The sequence below is a fragment of the Squalius cephalus genome, assembly GCF_949319135.1.
Source record: "Squalius cephalus genome assembly, chromosome: 3".
NCBI lineage: Eukaryota > Metazoa > Chordata > Actinopteri > Cypriniformes > Leuciscidae > Squalius > Squalius cephalus.
Window position 1 is genome coordinate 46,602,862 of NC_137124.1, and position 20,090 is coordinate 46,622,951.

The 20,090-nt window shown below is 37.8% G+C and overlaps 1 protein-coding gene across 1 annotated transcript; it reads right to left on the reverse strand.

The window, feature by feature from the left end:
• Nucleotides 1-13,543: 13,543 nt before the first annotated feature.
• LOC307156273 (uncharacterized protein) lies at nt 13,544-19,594 on the reverse strand (the record flags this gene model as incomplete). The annotated part of the gene is made up of 8 exons (XM_079867567.1): nt 19,105-19,594; nt 17,949-18,622; nt 17,322-17,393; nt 17,159-17,235; nt 16,892-17,069; nt 16,633-16,709; nt 14,603-14,727; nt 13,544-14,496 (listed from the first exon to the last, which is right to left on the reverse strand). The coding sequence occupies exons 2-8, from the start codon at nt 17,982-17,984 to the stop codon at nt 13,544-13,546; spliced, it is 1,518 nt and encodes a 505-aa protein (XP_079723693.1). The 5' UTR covers nt 17,985-18,622; nt 19,105-19,594.
• Between the last annotated feature and the right edge of the window lie 496 nt (nt 19,595-20,090).

Consider the following 20,090-nt stretch of genomic DNA (forward strand, 5'->3'; position numbering starts at 1 on the left):
AAGATAGATAGATAGATAAATTAGAACGGAAGAAAGATGAAAGAAAGAAAGATAGATAAATTAGAACGGAAGAAAGATGAAAGAAAGATTAGATAGATAGATTAGTTAAAAAGAAAGAAAGATAGATAGATTAGTTAAAAAGAAAGAAAGATAAATAAGTTAGAAAGATAGATAGATTAGTAAGAAAGAAAGATAGATAAGTTAGTTAGTTAGAAAGATAGATAGATTAGTAAGTAAGAAAGAAAGATAAATTAGTTAGAAAGATAGATAGATTAGAAAGATAGAAAGATAGATAAGTTAGTTAGAAAGATAGATAGATTAGTTAAAAAGAAAGAAAGAAAGATAGATAAGTTAGTTAAAAAGATAGATAGATTAGTTAAAAAGAAAAAAGAAAGATAGATAAGTTAGTTAGAAAGATAGATAGATTAGTAAGAAAGAAAGAAAGAAAGATAGATAAGTTAGTTAGAAAGATAGATAGATTAGTTAAAAAGAAAGAAAGATAGATAAGTTAGTTAGAATGATAGATTTAGAAAGAAAGATTGATAAGTTAGTTAGAGAGATAGATTAGTAAGAAAGAAAGAAAGATAGATAAGTTAGTTAGAAAGATAGATTAGTTAGAAAGAAAGAAAGAAAGATAGATAAGTTAGTTAGAAAGATAGATAGATTAGTTAAAAAGAAATAAAGAAAGATAGATAGCCTAAGTTAGTTAGAACGATAGATAGATTAGTAAGAAAGAAAGAAAGATAGATAAGTTAGTTAGAAAGATAGATAGATTAGTAAGAAAGAAAGAAAGATAGATAAGTTAGTTAGAAAGATAGATAGATTACTTAAAAAGAAAGAAAGAAAGATAGATAAGTTAGTTAGTTAGAAAGATAGATAGATTACTTAAAAAGAAAGAAAGAAAGATAGATAAGTTAGTTAGAAAGATAGACAGATTAGTTAAAAAGAAAGAAAGAAAGATAGATAGCCTAAGTTAGATAGAAATATAGATAGATTAGTAAGAAAGAAAGAAAGATAGATAAGTTAGTTAGAAAGATAGATAGATTAGTAAGAAAGAAAGATAGATAAGTTAGTTAGAAAGATAGATTAGTTAAAAAGAAAGAAAGATAGATAAGTTAGTTAGAAAGATAGATAGATTAGTTAAAAAAGAAAGATAGATAAGTTAGTTAGAAAGATAGATAGATTAGTTAAAAAAGAAAGATAGATAAGTTAGTTAGAAAGATAGATAGATTAGTTAAAAAGAAAGAAAGATAGATAATTTAGTTAGAAAGATAGATAGATTAGTTAAAAAGAAAGAAAGAAAGATAGATAGATTAGTAAGAAAAAAAGATAGATAAGTTAGTTAGAAAGAAAGATAGATAGATTAGTTAAAAAGAAAGATAGATAAGTTAGTTAGAAAGATAGATAGATTAATTAAAAAGAAAGAAAGATAGATAAGTTAGTTAGAAAGATAGATAGATTAGTAAGAAAGAAAGAAAGATAGATAAGTTAGTTAGAAAGATAGATAGATTAGTTAAAAAGAAAGAAAGAAAGATAGATAGCCTAAATTGGTTATGAAGATAGATAGATTAGTAAGAAAGAAAGAAAGAAAGAAAGATAGATAAGTTAGTTAGAAAGATAGATAGATTAGTAAGAAAGAAAGAAAGAAAGAAAGAAAGATAGATAGATAAGTTTGTTGTAAAGATAGATAGATAGATAGATAGATAGATAGATAGATAGATAGATAGATAGATAGATAGATAGATAGGTTTATAAGTACATTGAATGGTAGTTTAATTGTGCCTAATGCTTCAGAGAGTTTAGATTTAAGTTTTTGGTTTGTACACTAATGGGCCACCGTAGCCTTGGCTCAATTTGAGCAGTCTGCAATGAAAGTCAATGGGGTTTTTATGATTTTTAATATTGATTTTTAAGAAAACTGAAAGTCAAATCAGTCTGAAAAGATATAGCAACTCGAGTCAGAACAGACTGAAGGTCTGACCCGAGTTTGGAGTTTGTAGAGTTAAAGCTCTAGGAGGAGTTAGAGTCAGAATTTTTTGGGTCAGAAAAAGAATAATAACTAGAAAAAAAAGTTTGTTGAGACAAACTTTAAGTTGGCTTGAGAAAGCCGGACCAAAGAGTTTGAAGAAGTTAAAAGTAGTTAGCAGTTTTAAGTAGTTTGAAGTTTAAAGTAGTTTAAATTTTGATTGATAAATTAGTTAGAAAGAAAGAATAGTTAGAAAGAAAGAAAAAAGATTAGTTAGAAAGAAAAAGAAAGAAAGATTAGTTGGAAAGAAAGAGAAAGAAAGAGAAAGAAAGAAATAGAAAGAAAGAGAGAAAGAGAAAGAAAGAAAGAGAAAGAAAGAGAAGATTAGGTAGAAAGAAAGAGAAAGAAAGAAAGAAAGAATGAATGGTGGATTAGTTATTTAGAAAGAAAGATGGATTAGTTAAAAAGAAAGGAAAATAGATCAGTTAAAAAGAAAGAAAAATAGATTAGTTAGAATGAAAGAAAGAAAGAAAGAAAGAGAGAGAAAGAAAGATGGATTAGTTAAAAATAAAGAAAAATAGATTAGTTAGAATGGAAGAAAGAAAGAAAGAAAGAAAGAAAGAAAGAGAGAGAAAGAAAGATGGATTAGTTAAAAAGAAAGATAATCTAATCTATCTAACTAGAATGAAAGAAAGAAAGAAAGAGAAAGAAAGAAAGAAAGAGGGATTAGTTAGAAAGAAATATATATTAGCTAGAATGAAAGAAAGAAAGAAAGATGGATTAGTAAGAAAGAAAGATGGATTAGTTAGAAAGAAAGAAAGATGGATTAGTTAGTTAGAAAGAAAGAAAGAGAGAAAGAAAGAAAGAAAGAAAGAAAGAGAGAGAGAAAGAAAGATGGATTAGTTAAAAAGAAAGAAAGATAGATTAGCTAGAATGAAAGAAAGAAAGAAAGAAAGAAAGAAAGAAAGAAAGAGGGATTAGTTAGAAAGAAATATATATTAGCTAGAATGAAAGAAAAAAAGAAAGATGGATTAGTAAGAAAGAAAGATGGATTAGTTATAAAGAAAGAAAGATGGATTAGTTAGTTAGAAAGAAAGAAAGAAAGAAAGAAAGAAAGATGGATTAGTTAGAAAGAAAGATGGATTAGTTAGTTAGAAAGAAAGATTAGTTAGAAAAAAGAAAGAAAGAAAGAAAGAAAGAAAGAAAGAAAGATGGATTAGTTAGAAAGAAAGAAAGATGGATTAGTTAGAAAGAAAGATTAGCTAGAATGAAAGAAATAATGAACGGTGGATTAGTTGGTTAGAAAGAAAGAAAGATGGATTAGTAAGAAAAAAAGATGGATTAGTTAGAAAGAAAGAAAGAAAGAAAGATGGATTAGTTAGTTAGAAAGAAAGATGGATTAGTTAGAAAGAAAGAAAGATGGATTAGTTAGTTAGAAAGAAAGAAAGAAAGATTGATTAGTTAGAAAGAAACAGATTAGCTAGAATGAAAGAAAGAATGAACGGTGGATTAGTTGGTTAGAAAGAAAGAAAGATGGATTAGTTAGAAAGAAAGAAAGAAAGAAAGAAAGAAAGAAAGAAAGATTGATTAGTTAGAAAGAAAGATAGATTAGCTAGAATGAAAGAAAGAATGAACGGTGGATTAGTTGGTTAGAAAGAAAGAAAGATGGATTAGTTAGAAAGAAAGATGGATTAGTTAGTTAGAAAGAAAGAAAGAAAGAAAGATGGATTAGTTAGAAAGAAAGAAAGATGGATTAGTTAGAAAGAAAGAAAGAAAGAAAGAAAGAAAGAAAGATTAGCTAGAATTAAAGAAAGAATGAACGGTGGATTAGTTGGTTATAAAGAAAGAAAGATGGATTAGTTAGAAAGAAAGAAAGAAAGAAAGAAAGATGGATTAGTTAGAAAGAAAGAAAGATGGATTAGTTAGAAAGAAAGAAAGAAAGAAAGAAAGAAAGAAAGAAAGAAAGATTGATTAGTTAGAAAGAAAGAAAGAAAGAAAGAAAGAAAGAAAGATTAGCTAGAATGAAAGAAAGAATGAACGGTGGATTAGTTGGTTAGAAAGAAAGAAAGATGGATTAGTTAGTTAGAAAGAAAGAAAGAAAGAAAGAAAGAAAGAAAGAAAAGAAAGATAGATTAGTTAGAAAGAAAGATTAGCTAGAATGAAAGAAATAATGAACGGTGGATTAGTTGGTTAGAAAGAAAGAAAGATGGATTAGTAAGAAAGAAAGATGGATTAGTTAGAAAGAAAGAAAGAAAGAAAGAAAGAAAGAAAGAAAGAAAGATGGATTAGTTAGTTAGAAAGAAAGATGGATTAGTTAGAAAGAAAGAAAGATGGATTAGTTAGTTAGAAAGAAAGAAAGAAAGATTGATTAGTTAGAAAGAAACAGATTAGCTAGAATGAAAGAAAGAATGAACGGTGGATTAGTTGGTTAGAAAGAAAGAAAGATGGATTAGTTAGAAAGAAAGAAAGAAAGAAAGAAAGAAAGAAAGATTGATTAGTTAGAAAGAAAGATAGATTAGCTAGAATGAAAGAAAGAATGAACGGTGGATTAGTTGGTTAGAAAGAAAGAAAGATGGATTAGTTAGAAAGAAAGATGGATTAGTTAGTTAGAAAGAAAGAAAGAAAGAAAGAAAGAAAGAAAGAAAGATGGATTAGTTAGAAAGAAAGAAAGATGGATTAGTTAGTTAGAAAGAAAGATTGATTAGTTAGAAAGAATGAAAGAAGGAAAGAAAGAAAGAAAGAAAGAAAGAAAGATTAGCTAGAATGAAAGAAAGAATGAACGGTGGATTAGTTGGTTATAAAGAAAGAAAGATGGATTAGTTAGAAAGAAAGAAAGAAAGAAAGAAAGAAAGAAAGAAAGAAAGAAAGAAAGATGGATTAGTTAGAAAGAAAGAAAGATGGATTAGTTAGAAAGAAAGAAAGAAAGAAAGAAAGAAAGAAAGAAAGATTGATTAGTTAGAAAGAAAGAAAGAAAGAAAGAAAGATTAGCTAGAATGAAAGAAAGAATGAACGGTGGATTAGTTGGTTAGAAAGAAAGAAAGATGGATTAGTTAGTTAGAAAGAAAGAAAGAAAGAAAGAAAGAAAGAAAGAAAGAAAGAAAGATTGATTAGTTAGAAAGAAAGAAAGAAAGAAAGAAAGAAAGAAAGATTAGCTAGAATGAAAGAATGAATGAACGGTGGATTAGTTGGTTAGAAAGAAAGAAAGATGGATTAGTTAGAAAGAAAGATAGATTAGCTAGAATGAAAGAAAGAATGAACGGTGGATTAGTTGGTTAGAAAGAAAGAAAGATGGATTAGTTAGAAAGAAAGATGGATTAGTTAGTTAGAAAGAAAGAAAGAAAGAAAGAAAGATGGATTAGTTAGAAAGAAAGAAAGATGGATTAGTTAGTTAGAAAGAAAGATTGATTAGTTAGAAAGAATGAAAGAAAGAAAGAAAGAAAGAAAGATTAGCTAGAACGAAAGAAAGAATGAACGGTGGATTAGTTGGTTATAAAGAAAGAAAGATGGATTAGTAAGAAAGAAAGATGGATTAGTTAGAAAGAAAGAAAGAAAGAAAGATGGATTAGTTAGAAAGAAAGATGGATTAGTTAGAAAGAAAGAAAGAAAGAAAGAAAGAAAGAAAGAAAGAGAAAGAAAGAAAGATTGATTAGTTAGAAAGAAAGAAAGAAAGAAAGATTAGCTAGAATGAAAGAAAGAATGAACGGTGGATTAGTTGGTTAGAAAGAAAGAAAGATGGATTAGTTAGAAAGAAAGAAAGAAAGAAAGAAAGAAAGAAAGAAAAGAGATAGATTAGTTAGAAAGAAAGAGATTAGATAGAAAGATAGATTAGTTAGAAAGAAAGAGATTAGTTAGAATGAAAGAAAGAAAGATATATTAGTTAGAAAGAAAGAGATTAGTTAGAATGAAAGAAAGAAAGATGGATTAGTTAGAAAGAAAGAAAGAAAGAAAGAAAGAAAGATTGATTAGTTAGAAAGAAAGAAAGAAAGAAAGAAAGAAAGATTAGCTAGATTGAAAGAAAGAATGAACGGTGGATTAGTTGGTTAGAAAGAAAGAAAGATGGATTAGTTAGAAAGAAAGATGGATTAGTTAGTTAGAATGAAAGAAAGAAAGATGGATTAGTTAGAAAGAAAGAAAGATGGATTAGTTAGTTAGAAAGAAAGATTGATTAGTTAGAAAGAATGAAAGAAAGAAAGAAAGAAAGAAAGAAAGATTAGCTAGAATGAAAGAAAGAATGAACGGTGGATTAGTTGGTTATAAAGAAAGAAAGATGGATTAGTAAGAAAGAAAGATGGATTAGTTAGAAAGAAAGAAAGAAAGAAAGATGGATTAGTTAGAAAGAAAGATGGATTAGTTAGAAAGAAAGAAAGAAAGAAAGAAAGAAAGATTGATTAGTTAGAAAGAAAGAAAGAAAGAAAGAAAGAAAGATTAGCTAGAATGAAAGAAAGAATGAACGGTGGATTAGTTGGTTAGAAAGAAAGAAAGATGGATTAGTTAGTTAGAAAGAAAGAAAGAAAGAAAGAAAGAAAGAAAGAAAGAAAAGAAAGATAGATTAGTTAGAAAGAAAGAGATTAGATAGAAAGATAGATTAGTTAGAAAGAAAGAGATTAGTTAGAATGAAAGAAAGAAAGATATATTAGTTAGAAAGAAAGAAAGAAAGATGGATTAGTTAGAATGAAAGAAAGAAAGATGGATTAGTTAGAAAGAAAGAAAGAAAGAAAGAAAGAAAGAAAGAAAGAAAGATTGATTAGTTAGAATGAAAGAATGAACGGTGGATTAGTTGGTTAGAAAGAAAGAAAGATGGATTAGTTAGAAAGAAAGATAGATTAGCTAGAATGAAAGAAAGAATGAACGGTGGATTAGTTGGTTAGAAAGAAAGAAAGATGGATTAGTTAGAAAGAAAGATGGATTAGTTAGTTAGAAAGAAAGAAAGAAAGAAAGAAAGAAAGAAAGAAAGATGGATTAGTTAGAAAGAAAGAAAGATGGATTAGTTAGTTAGAAAGAAAGATTGATTAGTTAGAAAGAAAGAAAGAAAGAAAGAAAGAAAGAAAGAAAGAAAGATTAGCTAGAATGAAAGAAAGAATGAACGGTGGATTAGTTGGTTATAAAGAAAGAAAGATGGATTAGTAAGAAAGAAAGATGGATTAGTTAGAAAGAAAGAAAGAAAGAAAGATGGATTAGTTAGAAAGAAAGAAAGATGGATTAGTTAGAAAGAAAGAAAGAAAGAAAGAAAGAGAAAGAAAGAAAGATTGATTAGTTAGAAAGAAAGAAAGAAAGAAAGAAAGAAAGAAAGAAAGAAAGATTAGCTAGAATGAAAGAAAGAATGAACGGTGGATTAGTTGGTTAGAAAGAAAGAAAGAAAGATGGATTAGTTAGAAAGAAAGAAAGAAAGAAAGAAAGAAAGAAAGAAAGAAAGAAAGAAAGAAAGAAAGAAAAGAAAGATAGATTAGTTAGAAAGAAAGAGATTAGATAGAAAGATAGATTAGTTAGAAAGAAAGAGATTAGTTAGAATGAAAGAAAGAAAGATATATTAGTTAGAAAGAAAGAAAGAGATTAGTTAGAATGAAAGAAAGAAAGATGGATTAGTTAGAAAGAAAGAAAGAAAGAAAGAAAGATATATTAGTTAGAAAGAAAGAAAGAGATTAGTTAGAATGAAAGAAAGAAAGATGGATTAGTTAGAAAGAAAGAAAGAAAGAAAGAAAGAAAGATTGATTAGTTAGAAAGAAAGAAAGAAAGAAAGAAAGAAAGAAAGAAAGATTAGCTAGATTGAAAGAAAGAATGAACGGTGGATTAGTTGGTTAGAAAGAAAGAAAGATGGATTAGTTAGAAAGAAAGATGGATTAGTTCGTTAGAAAGAAAGAAAGAAAGAAAGAAAGATGGATTAGTTAGAAAGAAAGAAAGATGGATTAGTTAGTTAGAAAGAAAGATTGATTAGTTAGAAAGAATGAAATAAATAAAGAAAGAAAGAAAGAAAGAAAGATTAGCTAGAATGAAAGAAAGAATGAACGGTGGATTAGTTGGTTATAAAGAAAGAAAGATGGATTAGTAAGAAAGAAAGATGGATTAGTTAGAAAGAAAGAAAGAAAGAAAGATGGATTAGTTAGAAAGAAAGAAAGATGGATTAGTTAGAAAGAAAGAAAGAAAGAAAGAAAGAAAGAAAGAAAGATTGATTAGTTAGAAAGAAAGAAAGAAAGAAAGAAAGAAAGATTCCCCTTCGTTACGGGGAACTCCCGCTGCGTCGAATACAACGCTACGGGGGGAATGCCTTCGGCATGCGCTATCTGAAGCCACTATACAACTATTCCAATCTGGATTGGTGCGCGTCATCGTGCGTCATGACGTTGCATGTGACGGTGACCCGGACGCTATATAAGGGTCACAGGAACAAGGAAATGACAGCTTCTGTTCTTCAGCAGCGTTCTGTGTCACTGTCTGTTCTATTTGGTGTTGTTTGTCTGATAGAAAAGATATATTATGGCGGAAAAGAGATTTAAGAGTTGTGTACCTCCTTGCCCACGTTTTTTATGTGAGGGAGATACTCACGCTCTTTGTGTGGTTTGTTTGGGAATGGAGCATGCTCAGGCAGTACTCGAGGGTGCTGCCTGTGAGCATTGTGAAAAGTTGCCCCTGAGAAAGCTCCATTCCCGCCTGGCTCTATTCGATAAAGAGTCAGGTCAACCACGTGCTCCCCGTGGATCAGGACCCGCGTCTGCTGAGGCAGCGCGGCGACTGCATTCATGGGGATCACAAAAGGATTTAGCTATGGATGTTGAGACGACCGAGGTCCTTTCTCAACATTCAGATGCTGAATCCATTCGTCCCGCTCAGGGTTCGGGAGCCCGCGCTGCGGCTTCTCCCGTCCCTGAAAAGGACCCGATGCTTCACTTATCTAGCTCCGAGGAGTTAGATATTGTGGGCATCGAGGCAGAGGAATGCGTGATACCGCCATCCCATTCCCCTGCTTTTGAGGAGCTGCTGGATGTTGTGACCAGAGCGGTGGCCAAGTTAAATATCGAATGGCCGCCGCAGGTGCAGGAAACGACTGTTAAAAGCAAGCTGGATGAACGTTTCCTGCAAACCCGGTCACAACCTCCACGCCGTAGCCTGCCATTTTTCCACGATCTCCACACCGAGGTGTCGAGAACGTGGAATAAACCCTTCTCCTCCCGTGTTTCCGGTCCCAACACACATATTTATTCTGATATAATGGGAGCGAGGGAGATGGGTTATGGGATGATGCCGCGGGTAGAGGAGACTTTCGCTTCCCATCTCTCTCCCGACGCGGCATCATCTCTGCAGGCTCCGGCGCTCCCCACCAAGCCCTGCCGTACTACATCAGCTTTGGTGGGGAAGGCATATATGGCGGCGGGTCGGGCTGGTAGCTGCCTGCACACTATGGGGCTGCTTCAGGCGTACCAGGCCGACCTGCTGAAGGAAGTGGTTGAGAGTGGGGAAGTCTCCTACGACGATGTTCGAGAACTTCGTCGTGCGGTAGACGTGTCTCTCCGTGCCACCAAAGAGACGGCCCGCGCTATCGGTCGCTCTATGGCAGCACTGGTGGCTACGGAGAGGCACCTGTGGCTGACGCTATCGGGTATCAGCGACAAGGACAGGGCTTGTCTGCTCGATGCCCCCCTCTCTCCTCACGGCCTCTTCGGCGACGGCGTCAGTAACGTCGTCGAGAGGTTTCAGGAGACGAGGAGGCAGTCAGCCGCATTTAAACAGTTAATTCCCCGCCGTCATCCCAAACCTCGCGAGCCTGCCGCCAGGGGGCAGTCTCGTGAGGGCGCCGCCTCTAGCTCCTCTCACATCCAGCAGCAGAAAGAGAGTGTTGCCTCCCGGACACCCCCGCAAAAGGCCTGGCGCCGGAGGCAACTCTCTCGGTCGAAAGCCCCGGCTCAGAAGGCGGATCTGAGGACCGTCATTCAGGGCAGGAAGGCTTCGACTAAGAGGCCATGACGGGATCCGCAGGCCTCAGAGGGTGTCCCCCTCCGTGTGACATTTTTAAAACTTCGCTCCACGGAGCCCTCAGGAAATCGATGTAACCAGATTCGGGTTACATCCATTTCTAACGAATGTACGGCATTACCAAAAACCCTGTCTCATTCGACCCTCTCGAGGTCTGCTGAAAAGAGAAAGATTCGGTTGCTCCCTGCCAGTAAACTGCTTCAGGTCACTATGAAATCTACTTTATCACCTGAGACTAGCCCAGAAAGATTAATTCCACTTTCAGATTATTTAGACGCCTGGAAAGGCCTTCCGAATATATCGAAATGGGTTCTGGGTATAGTTAAGAAAGGTTATAGGATCCAATTTAAAATTCAACCACCTCATTTTCAAGGGGTGTTGCACACGTTGGTTCCTGCTGATCAAAGCCAGGTGATGGAAGATGAAATTAGTTCCCTTTTAGCAAAGGAAGCGATTGAGGTCGTCCCCGCTAGGGAGAGGGAACTCGGTTTCTATAGCCGGTATTTCATCGTTCCTAAAAAGGATGGTGGACTTCGTCCTATAATAGATCTTAGGGTTTTGAACAGATCTCTGAGGAGATTTAAGTTCAAGATGCTTACGATACCCAATATCGTTCAACAAATTAGATCCGAGGACTGGTTTGTGACGATAGATCTTAAGGATGCTTATTTTCATATTTCCATCATTCCTTATCATAGGAAGTTCCTTAGATTCGCTTTTGGGGGAAAAGCTTATCAATATAGGGTTCTTCCTTTCGGCCTAGCCTTATCTCCTCGCACATTCACAAAATGCATGGATGCAGCCCTTGCTCCACTGAGACTTCAGGGGATTCGCATTCTTAATTATATAGATGATTGGCTAATTCTGGCAGAATCAGAAAGCCTAGCAATTCAACATCGAGGTGTTGTTTTGCATCATCTTCAGTGCTTGGGATTAAGGCTCAATGTTAAGAAGAGTTCCTTGTCTCCCCAGCAAAGAACAACATTTCTGGGGACAGAGTGGGATTCGCAAGCCATGCGGGTCCAATTGACTCAAACTCGTATCGAGAGTATCTTAACTGAGGTCAAGATGATTAGGCTAGGCCAGGCGATCACTGTAAAACGCTTTCAAAGAGTTTTGGGCCTTATGGCAGCCGCTTCGGTGGTAATTCCCTTCGGCTTGCTCCATATGAGGGCCCTACAGTGGTGGCTCAGGACCAGGGGGTTTTCCCCGAGGGGTAACCCCTTCCGTACGATTAGAGTTACGTCCAGATGCCTTCGTGCTCTAGTCAGCTGGAAAGATGTTCGGTTCCTGTCTCAAGGCCAGGTGCTGGGGACTTCGGGTCAGAGAAAGATTCTGACCACAGATGCTTCCCGCACAGGCTGGGGTGCGGTTATGGAGGGCCGTTTCACCCGGGGGGTCTGGGAAGACCGCCATCTTTCTCGACATATTAATTTCCTCGAGATGATGGCAGTGTTTTTCGCCTTTAGGCATTTTCTCCCAGACCTCAGAGGCCATCATGTCCTGGTTAGGACTGATAATGTATCAGTGGTCTCTTATATCAACCATCAGGGGGGCTTGAGGTCTCGACCTCTGTGTAAACTAGCCCATCATATATTACTGTGGTCCAAGGACAAATTTCTCTCTGTGAGATCCATGTATATACCTGGGGTTGAAAACGTGGGAGCAGACACCCTGTCGAGGCAGGGGCCGAGGCCCGGGGAATGGAGGCTTCACCCTGAGGTGGTGAAGCTTATTTGGGAGAGATTTGGCCAGGCGGAGGTGGACTTATTCGCTTCTCATGAGAATTCTCATTGCCCGCTCTGGTTCTCTCTTTCACACCCTGCACCTTTGGGTTTGGATGCTATGGTACAGACGTGGCCGAGGCGACGTCTGTATGCCTTTCCCCCGGTGTCTTTGCTCCCTGGAGTTCTGGAAAGAATAAGGAGGTATGGAGTGGATATTATTCTTGTGGCTCCGTTCTGGCCGACTCGGATTTGGTTTTCTGACCTGGTCAGTCTCCTGGCAGACTCCCCATGGCAGTTACCATTTAGGGGAGATCTGTTGACTCAGGCGGCGGGCTCTTTATTTCACCCTCGCCCTGAAGATTGGAATCTTTGGGTCTGGCCCTTGAGGGGGTCCAGATCCCTTTAGGTTCTAATTTATTCTGGAACTCTTGGCTATGCAGGATAGTTTAAGGGAGGGGAACCCAGTCTTTACTGCCCATTGGCTTCAGTATGGGAATTTCTACTCCCTTCCGGGACCTCTCATCCATGTTCAGAGCCTCTATGGCGCTTTCTGCCTCCGTATGCTCTGAGGGTGGGCAAGTGGGACCGTCCCATAACCTCCATTGAATCCTGTAGCTTTTTTGGATAAATCCTGTCGTTGCAGGCTGACAGGTTACCCCTGACTCCTGTCGGCGCTGCAGGGTGTTTGAGGATTATAAGCTTCTATCTCATCCCCGGTCTATATAGGACCGGAGGCTTTTTAATTCTTCAGGTATTTATCCTCTGTTGCATGGACGGTGCAAGAGAGCCTGATTTTGGGCTTCCGAAGAAGGGAGTTTTCCTCTAGACAGGTTAGGAGTTGAAAAGGGCCTGTTCATATTATACAGGTTATATTTCAATTTTGAGGCTGCTGAGGCATCTTTCCCTGACCACACCAAATAAGGATTATGATTCTTGGTCTAGTGGGATCTGTCAACTCCTAGCGTAGCGTCTCTGAGTGTGCCAGATGTTTCACACCAGGGGCGCCTGTTCTCGGTGGGGGCTAGCTGGTACTCGTTCCCCGTAGCGTTGTATTCGACGCAGCGGGAGTTCCCCGTAACGAAGGGGAACGTCTCGGGTTACTGGATGTAACCCTGGTTCCCCGAGAGAGGGGAACGAGACGCTGCGTCCCTTCTCCCCACTTTCGGGGCGCCCTGAGAACAGCTGCTTTGAACCTTGTCGAAGCTGTCATTTCCTTGTTCCTGTGACCCTTATATAGCGTCCGGGTCACCGTCACATGCAACGTCATGACGCACGATGACGCGCACCAATCCAGATTGGAATAGTTGTATAGTGGCTTCAGATAGCGCATGCCGAAGGCATTCCCCCCGTAGCGTTGTATTCGACGCAGCGTCTCGTTCCCCTCTCTCGGGGAACCAGGGTTACATCCAGTAACCCGAGACGTTAGCTAGAATGAAAGAAAGAATGAACGGTGGATTAGTTGGTTAGAAAGAAAGAAAGATGGATTAGTTAGAAAGAAAGAAAGAAAGAAAGAAAGAAAGAAAGAAAGAAAGAAAGAAAGAAAGAAAAGAAAGAGATTAGTTAGAAAGAAAGAGATTAGATAGAAAGATAGATTAGTTAGAAAGAAAGAGATTAGTTAGAATGAAAGAAAGAAAGATATATTAGTTAGAAAGAAAGAAAGAGATTAGTTAGAATGAAAGAAAGAAAGATGGATTAGTTAGAAAGAAAGAAAGAAAGAAAGAAAGAAAGAAAGAAAGATTGATTAGTTAGAAAGAAAGAAAGAAAGAAAGATTAGCTAGATTGTTGATTTTGAACATGTGCCTTGTCTAACAATGAAAGATTATGTAGCTACAGATTATTCACAATGGGTCTATAGACAAGATAGGAAACCACAAATGTGTGTGATTTACTTTTTGAGTTTTCTCCACTCCGTCATTTTTAGCCTCATCCACTGCCACATATCTTTGTATTTGATTTTGCGCAACAGGTTCTTGTCAAATCTAGGGTAGGCCTGAAATTCCCTGCCAGGTATTTCTGTAAACAGTTGACCCGCCTTGAAAACTTCTATAAGAGTCATAACATCCTGTGTCTGCTGCTCGGCACGATGGGTGCCAGTTGGCCTGTTGATACCCAAATCGCCATCCACCTTCTCCATCATTTCCTTCAAAACACCAATGGACTGGCTGACCCGGCTTGCGGATTTTTCAGAAAGGTTTGGACCCAGACCCTTCAGGAAAGACTTAAGAAAATTGTTCAGGTGTTCTAAATGAAGGTCTAGGGGGAAGTTGTTTCCATTCCCTCCCTTGCTGTTCCAAAACCGGTTCCAGATCACACTATGCGACAACCGAGGGGTCAGACACGCATTCACCTGCAGTGTCATGAGTAAAGTACTGTAAGCATAGTGGCTGTGCCCATAGCCTTTGTAATACAGCATGGCAACTTTGTACAGCCTCAATAGTCTTTTACCGTCACCCTCTTTTATCGCATCAAGCATGTCCAAAATCAAAAAGCTAAAGCTTAGCCTTGCCAAAGTGTGTTCTTGTTTGTGGTCTCGTTTGGACAGTGTCGTATTCTCAGACAACGTTTCGGAAGGAACATCCAAGTTGTGCTTTTTAAGCTCGTGGTTTTCTCTGGCTTTGAGATATGCGTATACCTGTTTACAGCCCTGTGCTCGACAAGGGTAATGCTTTGTCTCTGTTGATGCCACAGAAGCTTCACAGAGACCAGTCCTGGCCTCTATCACGTCCCCAAGCAGGATGAACTTTTCCACAATCTCTGCAGATTTAGCATGCAACCACGTTCGCCTTACATCTGTTGATCCAGATGCAATTTCCTCCGGAACAAACGATTCAGGGATTTCTAAGTCACACAGAAAAAACAAATAATGAGTCTTATCAATCTTTCCTCATCCCCACACACTTTATTTTGAAAGCATTGTTGTCCCATTTGATATTACCCTGTTTACCTGCTACATCCTGCAGTCCAAAGTGCTCCATTGCTGCCGTCACAAGCAACGCAGTTGTGTCTGTGATGAAAAAATGTTTGTATGCGTTGTAGGCACTGTGGGGCCCCTGTTTCGCATTGCTGCACCTGTGACACATACATATGTTAGTCAATAGTTGGTACACATTTTTTATGTATCACTATAACGCTCCTTTTGAACATATGGGGGTGTGGGTATACATGGACACATACACTTGCGTACACACATGGCTGGACTGGCCATTGGGCATACCGGGCATTTGCCCGGTGGGCCGACGTGCTTTTTGGGCCGATATATCTCAAACTCATAATTATTTTTATTTATTTTTTTTAATTATTTTTTTTACGGCCCATAAAATTTGTACATTGGCGGCCCATTCGTTTTGTTTTGTTTTGCTTAATTGGCGGCGCTGGGTTTGTGCCGGTGTAATGCATTGGTCAAAGTCAGTGTTAGTTTTTTTTTCTGACAGACCAGCCCATGAAACACGTAGATCAGCGGCCCATTGGCTCTTTTCTTGATTGACACTGGGCTGGCCCAATCACAACTTTAAACGAGTGAGCGAGCGTGCAGCAGTGTCAGTGTGTATCTGTCAAAGTAGAAGGAGAAGAAACACAAGGAATGTGCAGATAAATAGCGTGAAAAAATAGAACCAGGCCCTTAAAGCAGACACTGTAAACTGTGTCAAAATATATGTTTTCTGACCTTCATCAGCTCCAGCGGCAGATGATGATAGTGAGGACGGAGGATCAGGAGAGAGATGAGAGAGTGTAGAGTCCGCGGTAAGCAGAACTACTTTCAAAACACTTAGGCCATGTCATGAGTGTAGATTATTTCCACATCTGCATAGTTGACGATTACCGCAATTCACTAGAAATTTAATGAGAGGCGTTTGTAAACCATGTTTTCCGCCAAAATAAAAGCTTGATGCAGTTTGCGTCAAAATAAAAGATCATGTGCTTATCTCTTTCAAGTATAGAAATTGGTACAACACTAATTATGAAAGTTTCCTTTATTTTTTAGTGCATTTGTTTTACAAAATATGGCTATTACTGTCATTGGATTAATATTATAACTATTATTATGTAGTAGGTGTAATGTAAATAGACACTGTAACTAAAAGAGGTTTGAATTTTTCTTTGTTTAATTTGCACACTGAATATGGGTTGGAGCTTTTAATTTTGAACTCTCAAAGTGCACCAGATTGATGAATTTAACATTAAAATGCACAAAATTTTCTCACGGGGGGGCATGCCCCCGAACCCCCCTAGAAGGACCAAGGTCCCCCCACCATAGTTTTACCAAAAATCCTGTAAGAAACACTTGTATTGCTATGCCAGAGCCGCTTATAGCTTGTTTCAGGATTCACCACTGTGGAGTATAGTTCAAATGTATTAATAAATAGCAAATTTTGACTTATTTAATCTGTTAACTCTCACTTGTTCCTATACTCACTCATTACATGGCATTAGTGGTTTTAATGAATAGGAGTTGGTATGCATATAATTAAGGGCGTGCAAAGATGGGTGGTGTTTATGATCATATAGTGGGCCGGTCTGGGCAAAAATGCCCGGGCCGATTTTTTGTCCCAGTCCAGCCCTGCGTACACACACACACACACACACACACACAGAGAGACCTAGATGTGTCAGTCATCTCTCACCCCACCTTTCATGTTTCAAACACACAAACATCACATTCTGGGAAAGTTAGTGACAGTACAATTGGAAAACTTGTAATACCGTACCATACTGGTAAATTCACCGAACCACGGCTTTTCCTGATGGCCCATACCATCCCATCCCATCCCACCACAAACAACATAAATTCATGGTGTATTCGGAAATATGTACAGGATGACTGGAGTTTGTGTAACAGCAAAACTGCAGAGAACATTGTCAACAATTTAGATAACATTAGGTAGCAAGCACAAAATATTTTATGCTGGCCAAAGTGGCCAATGTTTCAATTGCAGCGGAAAAGTCATGAATTCAGTGTCAATGCAGCAGCTGTACCTCAACTTTGTCATGTTGGCGCACAGTGTCCCATGTTCCTTTGCAGATTTCTCGCTGAAGAAAACTTTGAAGTGGATCTAAGTTTTTTTTAAAAAAAGGGAAAGACAACAGTAAGACCAAAACAAAGGATAAGGCAGCCTACAAAGCAGCAAGGTACACTGCAGCATAATACTGTTGAACTACAACTATGAACAAATTAAATAAATTAATAAATATAACAGTTCAAGCAAACCATGTTACATTGTGATAGATTACTTACTCCGAATAGCACCCTAATGGCATGCCAATCCTCAAACATGAACTCCATGCCATCTAATCGCTCCTCTATGTTGATACCATCTGCATAGGCCCACTGTAGATTTCTGCTACTTGCTTCAGAGAGCCTGTCACCTCCCACCAAAATTGTTGACAGTCCATCCGGTCCTTTCGGTACATACCTACAATGAAGACAGAGGCAATTGTTTTTGGAACCACTGCTCACAGTAATTAGATTTGAAGTAATTGTATGACTCTAATTCATGCTTACGTCTTCTGAAAGTGTTGAAGTACTTCTGCCAGGTCAGCGGATTTGTTTTCGTCTTTAAAAAGCAGTCCTAATGGGAACTGTAAATGGAAAAAGTCACAATTCAAATTGTTACACTAAAATTGGTTGGTACAGGTGTTAATGTAGTATTATCTTAAGTTCTTACATCAGTGGAACGCTGTGCCATTTCTGTTGAATACTGATGTGGTATGTGACGCAAGACCACGTTGGAGAATGGCTTGAATACAGAGAGATAAGTTGTCAGGATTCGGCTGGTAAGGACAATGTATTCCCTTCGCATTTGAATTTGTTCACCCTCTCCAGGGAGTGATAAATTCAGGTCATAGTGCAGAAGATTTCCAAGTGGTTTGTCATTAGCCAGGTGATATATTGGGATCCGGTCTTGGACTGCAATGTGGTGTATCCAGTGTATTGACCGGTTGCTGCGTAGGGTGGACTGGTGGTGTGCATGCATGTAGAAATCCAAATTGTCAAAAATTAAGGAATATGTATGTGGTGGAGTTGGCCATGTCCCCGTCAACGGATCGGATGTGATCCTCACATCGTCATGTCCAGAAACCTGGTCCACGGCACTGCCTTCAACTACCTTTGATGTGATCCTCACCTCTTCATCTTGTGTAGCATGGTCTACGGCACTGCTTTCAGCTACCTCATCTGTTGTCATACATTAGACACATAGATATAAGACAGCATAACCACATACATATCTTGCACATGAAAGTATCTCTATGTGTGTGTGTGTGAGTGTGTGTCTGTATGTGTTATTTTTCACCTGATAATTGAAGATCTTCCATGCTTCGGAAGACATCACTGAGTAACAGCTCAGACTCACTTCTGTGGTCTATGGAGGTTTTGTTCTGTCCTTGATTGACAGACTGACATTCAGCTTACAGAGTTATGAATTCTTCATTTTGCCTCTTTAGATGCCAAAGACCAGATCCACATTTGTTAGACAATTCCTTCTGCTTTCCAATAGCATTTTTGTGCACCGTTGAAATGCCAAATTTGCTGAGCCTTTGAAACACTGCCTTCTTCGCACCCCCATATTGAAGAATGCAATTTATGTAGTGAGCGAACGCTGAGAGACGGGTTTCTCTACCTCTCAGTGCAATCGCAGCAGCAGCACAGGTGACAGGACGCGAGCGGTTTGTGATGGTTGAAAAGACAGACAAGAGGAGTGGTGAGAGGCGCTGGAGGTCTGACTCAAGGCTGCTAATTGAGAAAGATCTCAAATCTTCTGCTGAAGACCTCCGCAACATGAAATTCTGGCTGGGGTCGCAAAGTGTTTTGCATTCACTTGCAATGACTGTAAGGATGATGACCTTCACTTCCTGTAGAAGCTCCTCATGCTTCATGATTAATTTGGCCGCCGCTTTCCATTTTTTGTTTCACCATCAAAGCATCCTCAGCCTCGCACACCTTTTGTTTAGGGCATTTGATGATGACCTGAAACGAGTCAAAGCAGTTCTAATGTGAAAATTATTTATTGTGAAAATCTACAATGTAGAGTAATGCAGTCAACGACTACATTCACAGCAATGTTGACAAGTTTGTTAATAGGTCTATGAAGTGTCGAGTAACTTTGCAGCATATCATTACTTTTACAGTAAAGATCTAAATAAGCTATCAAGACCATGCAACGTCTGTACTTCGAATAGGCTACTACAAAGTTCACAAGTTGTCTCAGTCTGCTACTCATGGTATGACAGAATTTTTAAAAACAAAGCCCTTGATATAGACATCTGACAGACACAAAGATATAAACAGCTTTAGTTAAAGCGTTTGAAAACAGGGCTAGTACAAGTAAACATATCAATAAATGATGTTGCTCCCAGGGTAACTGGTGGGCAACATATCAGTAATGAAAATCAGGCTGTTCTGCACTATTACTGGATGTTAAAACATATGTAACAATACAACTATCATACCTCGGTGATGCTGCGTCGAATATTAGCTCTTACAGGACTTGCAGGTTTATGGCAGAACTTCTTCAAGGCCCTGGGGGTCTTCGACGGAGTACGCTCACGTTCTCTTTTATCTGAACGACCTGTAATTGTTTCTACTGCGGAGGCTTCCTCGTTCTTTTCATCCTCCCCCCATCTCCAGTACACCGGCAAGTCACGTTCAAGTCTCGATAAAAGATTGAGACACACCTTACAAATCCTGTTCGACTTTATCGATGTTTTAACTACCGCCACTCCGACATGCAGTAGTCTCTCGGCAATACTTAGTTGTTTCTTCTGTTTATCGAAAATGCTTGCTGAATGTACAAGCACACCCGCAATTCTCATATTTTTTTCACAAAAACGGCAACAGTCATTATGCTCCATTACAATAACATTTGGTCGCTTACAGAAATCTCTTCATCAAACTTTACGCAAAACACTTTCCCATCAATTATTTTCCGTCGCTCTGACTACGTCACCTTCTTCGTTGCTCTGATTGGTTGAAGCGCTATCCTATTGCGTGCAGAGGGATTTTGAGAGACAACCGTTTATCCCGCCCCTCGGAGTAAGCCGCGTCTATGGAGAGTTTCCAGACTAAACATCTTGATGTAAGTCTGGCTCGCCAGGCTATCAAATCAGTACACTCATCACCATTTACATCATATTACAGTATTTGAAAAAAAAAAAAAAAAAAAAAAATTAGGCGAAAGGCCACTGAGCCTGAGCATGCTATTGTTGTACATAAAATATCAATATTCATAACTGTGCAAAGAATTCAAAAACCTTTAGAAACTCATATGATAGTTCAGCATCACACACCATGAGATGGGTTAAATAGAGAGATTAAAAAATACCCAATTTCTCTCCAAAACTGTACCAGTTTTAGTGTTTTGATAAATGAGAATCACTAACATTATCAGATTACCTCACCTAATGCACTGAAGAAGCCTAAGATAGTAGGCTAACAC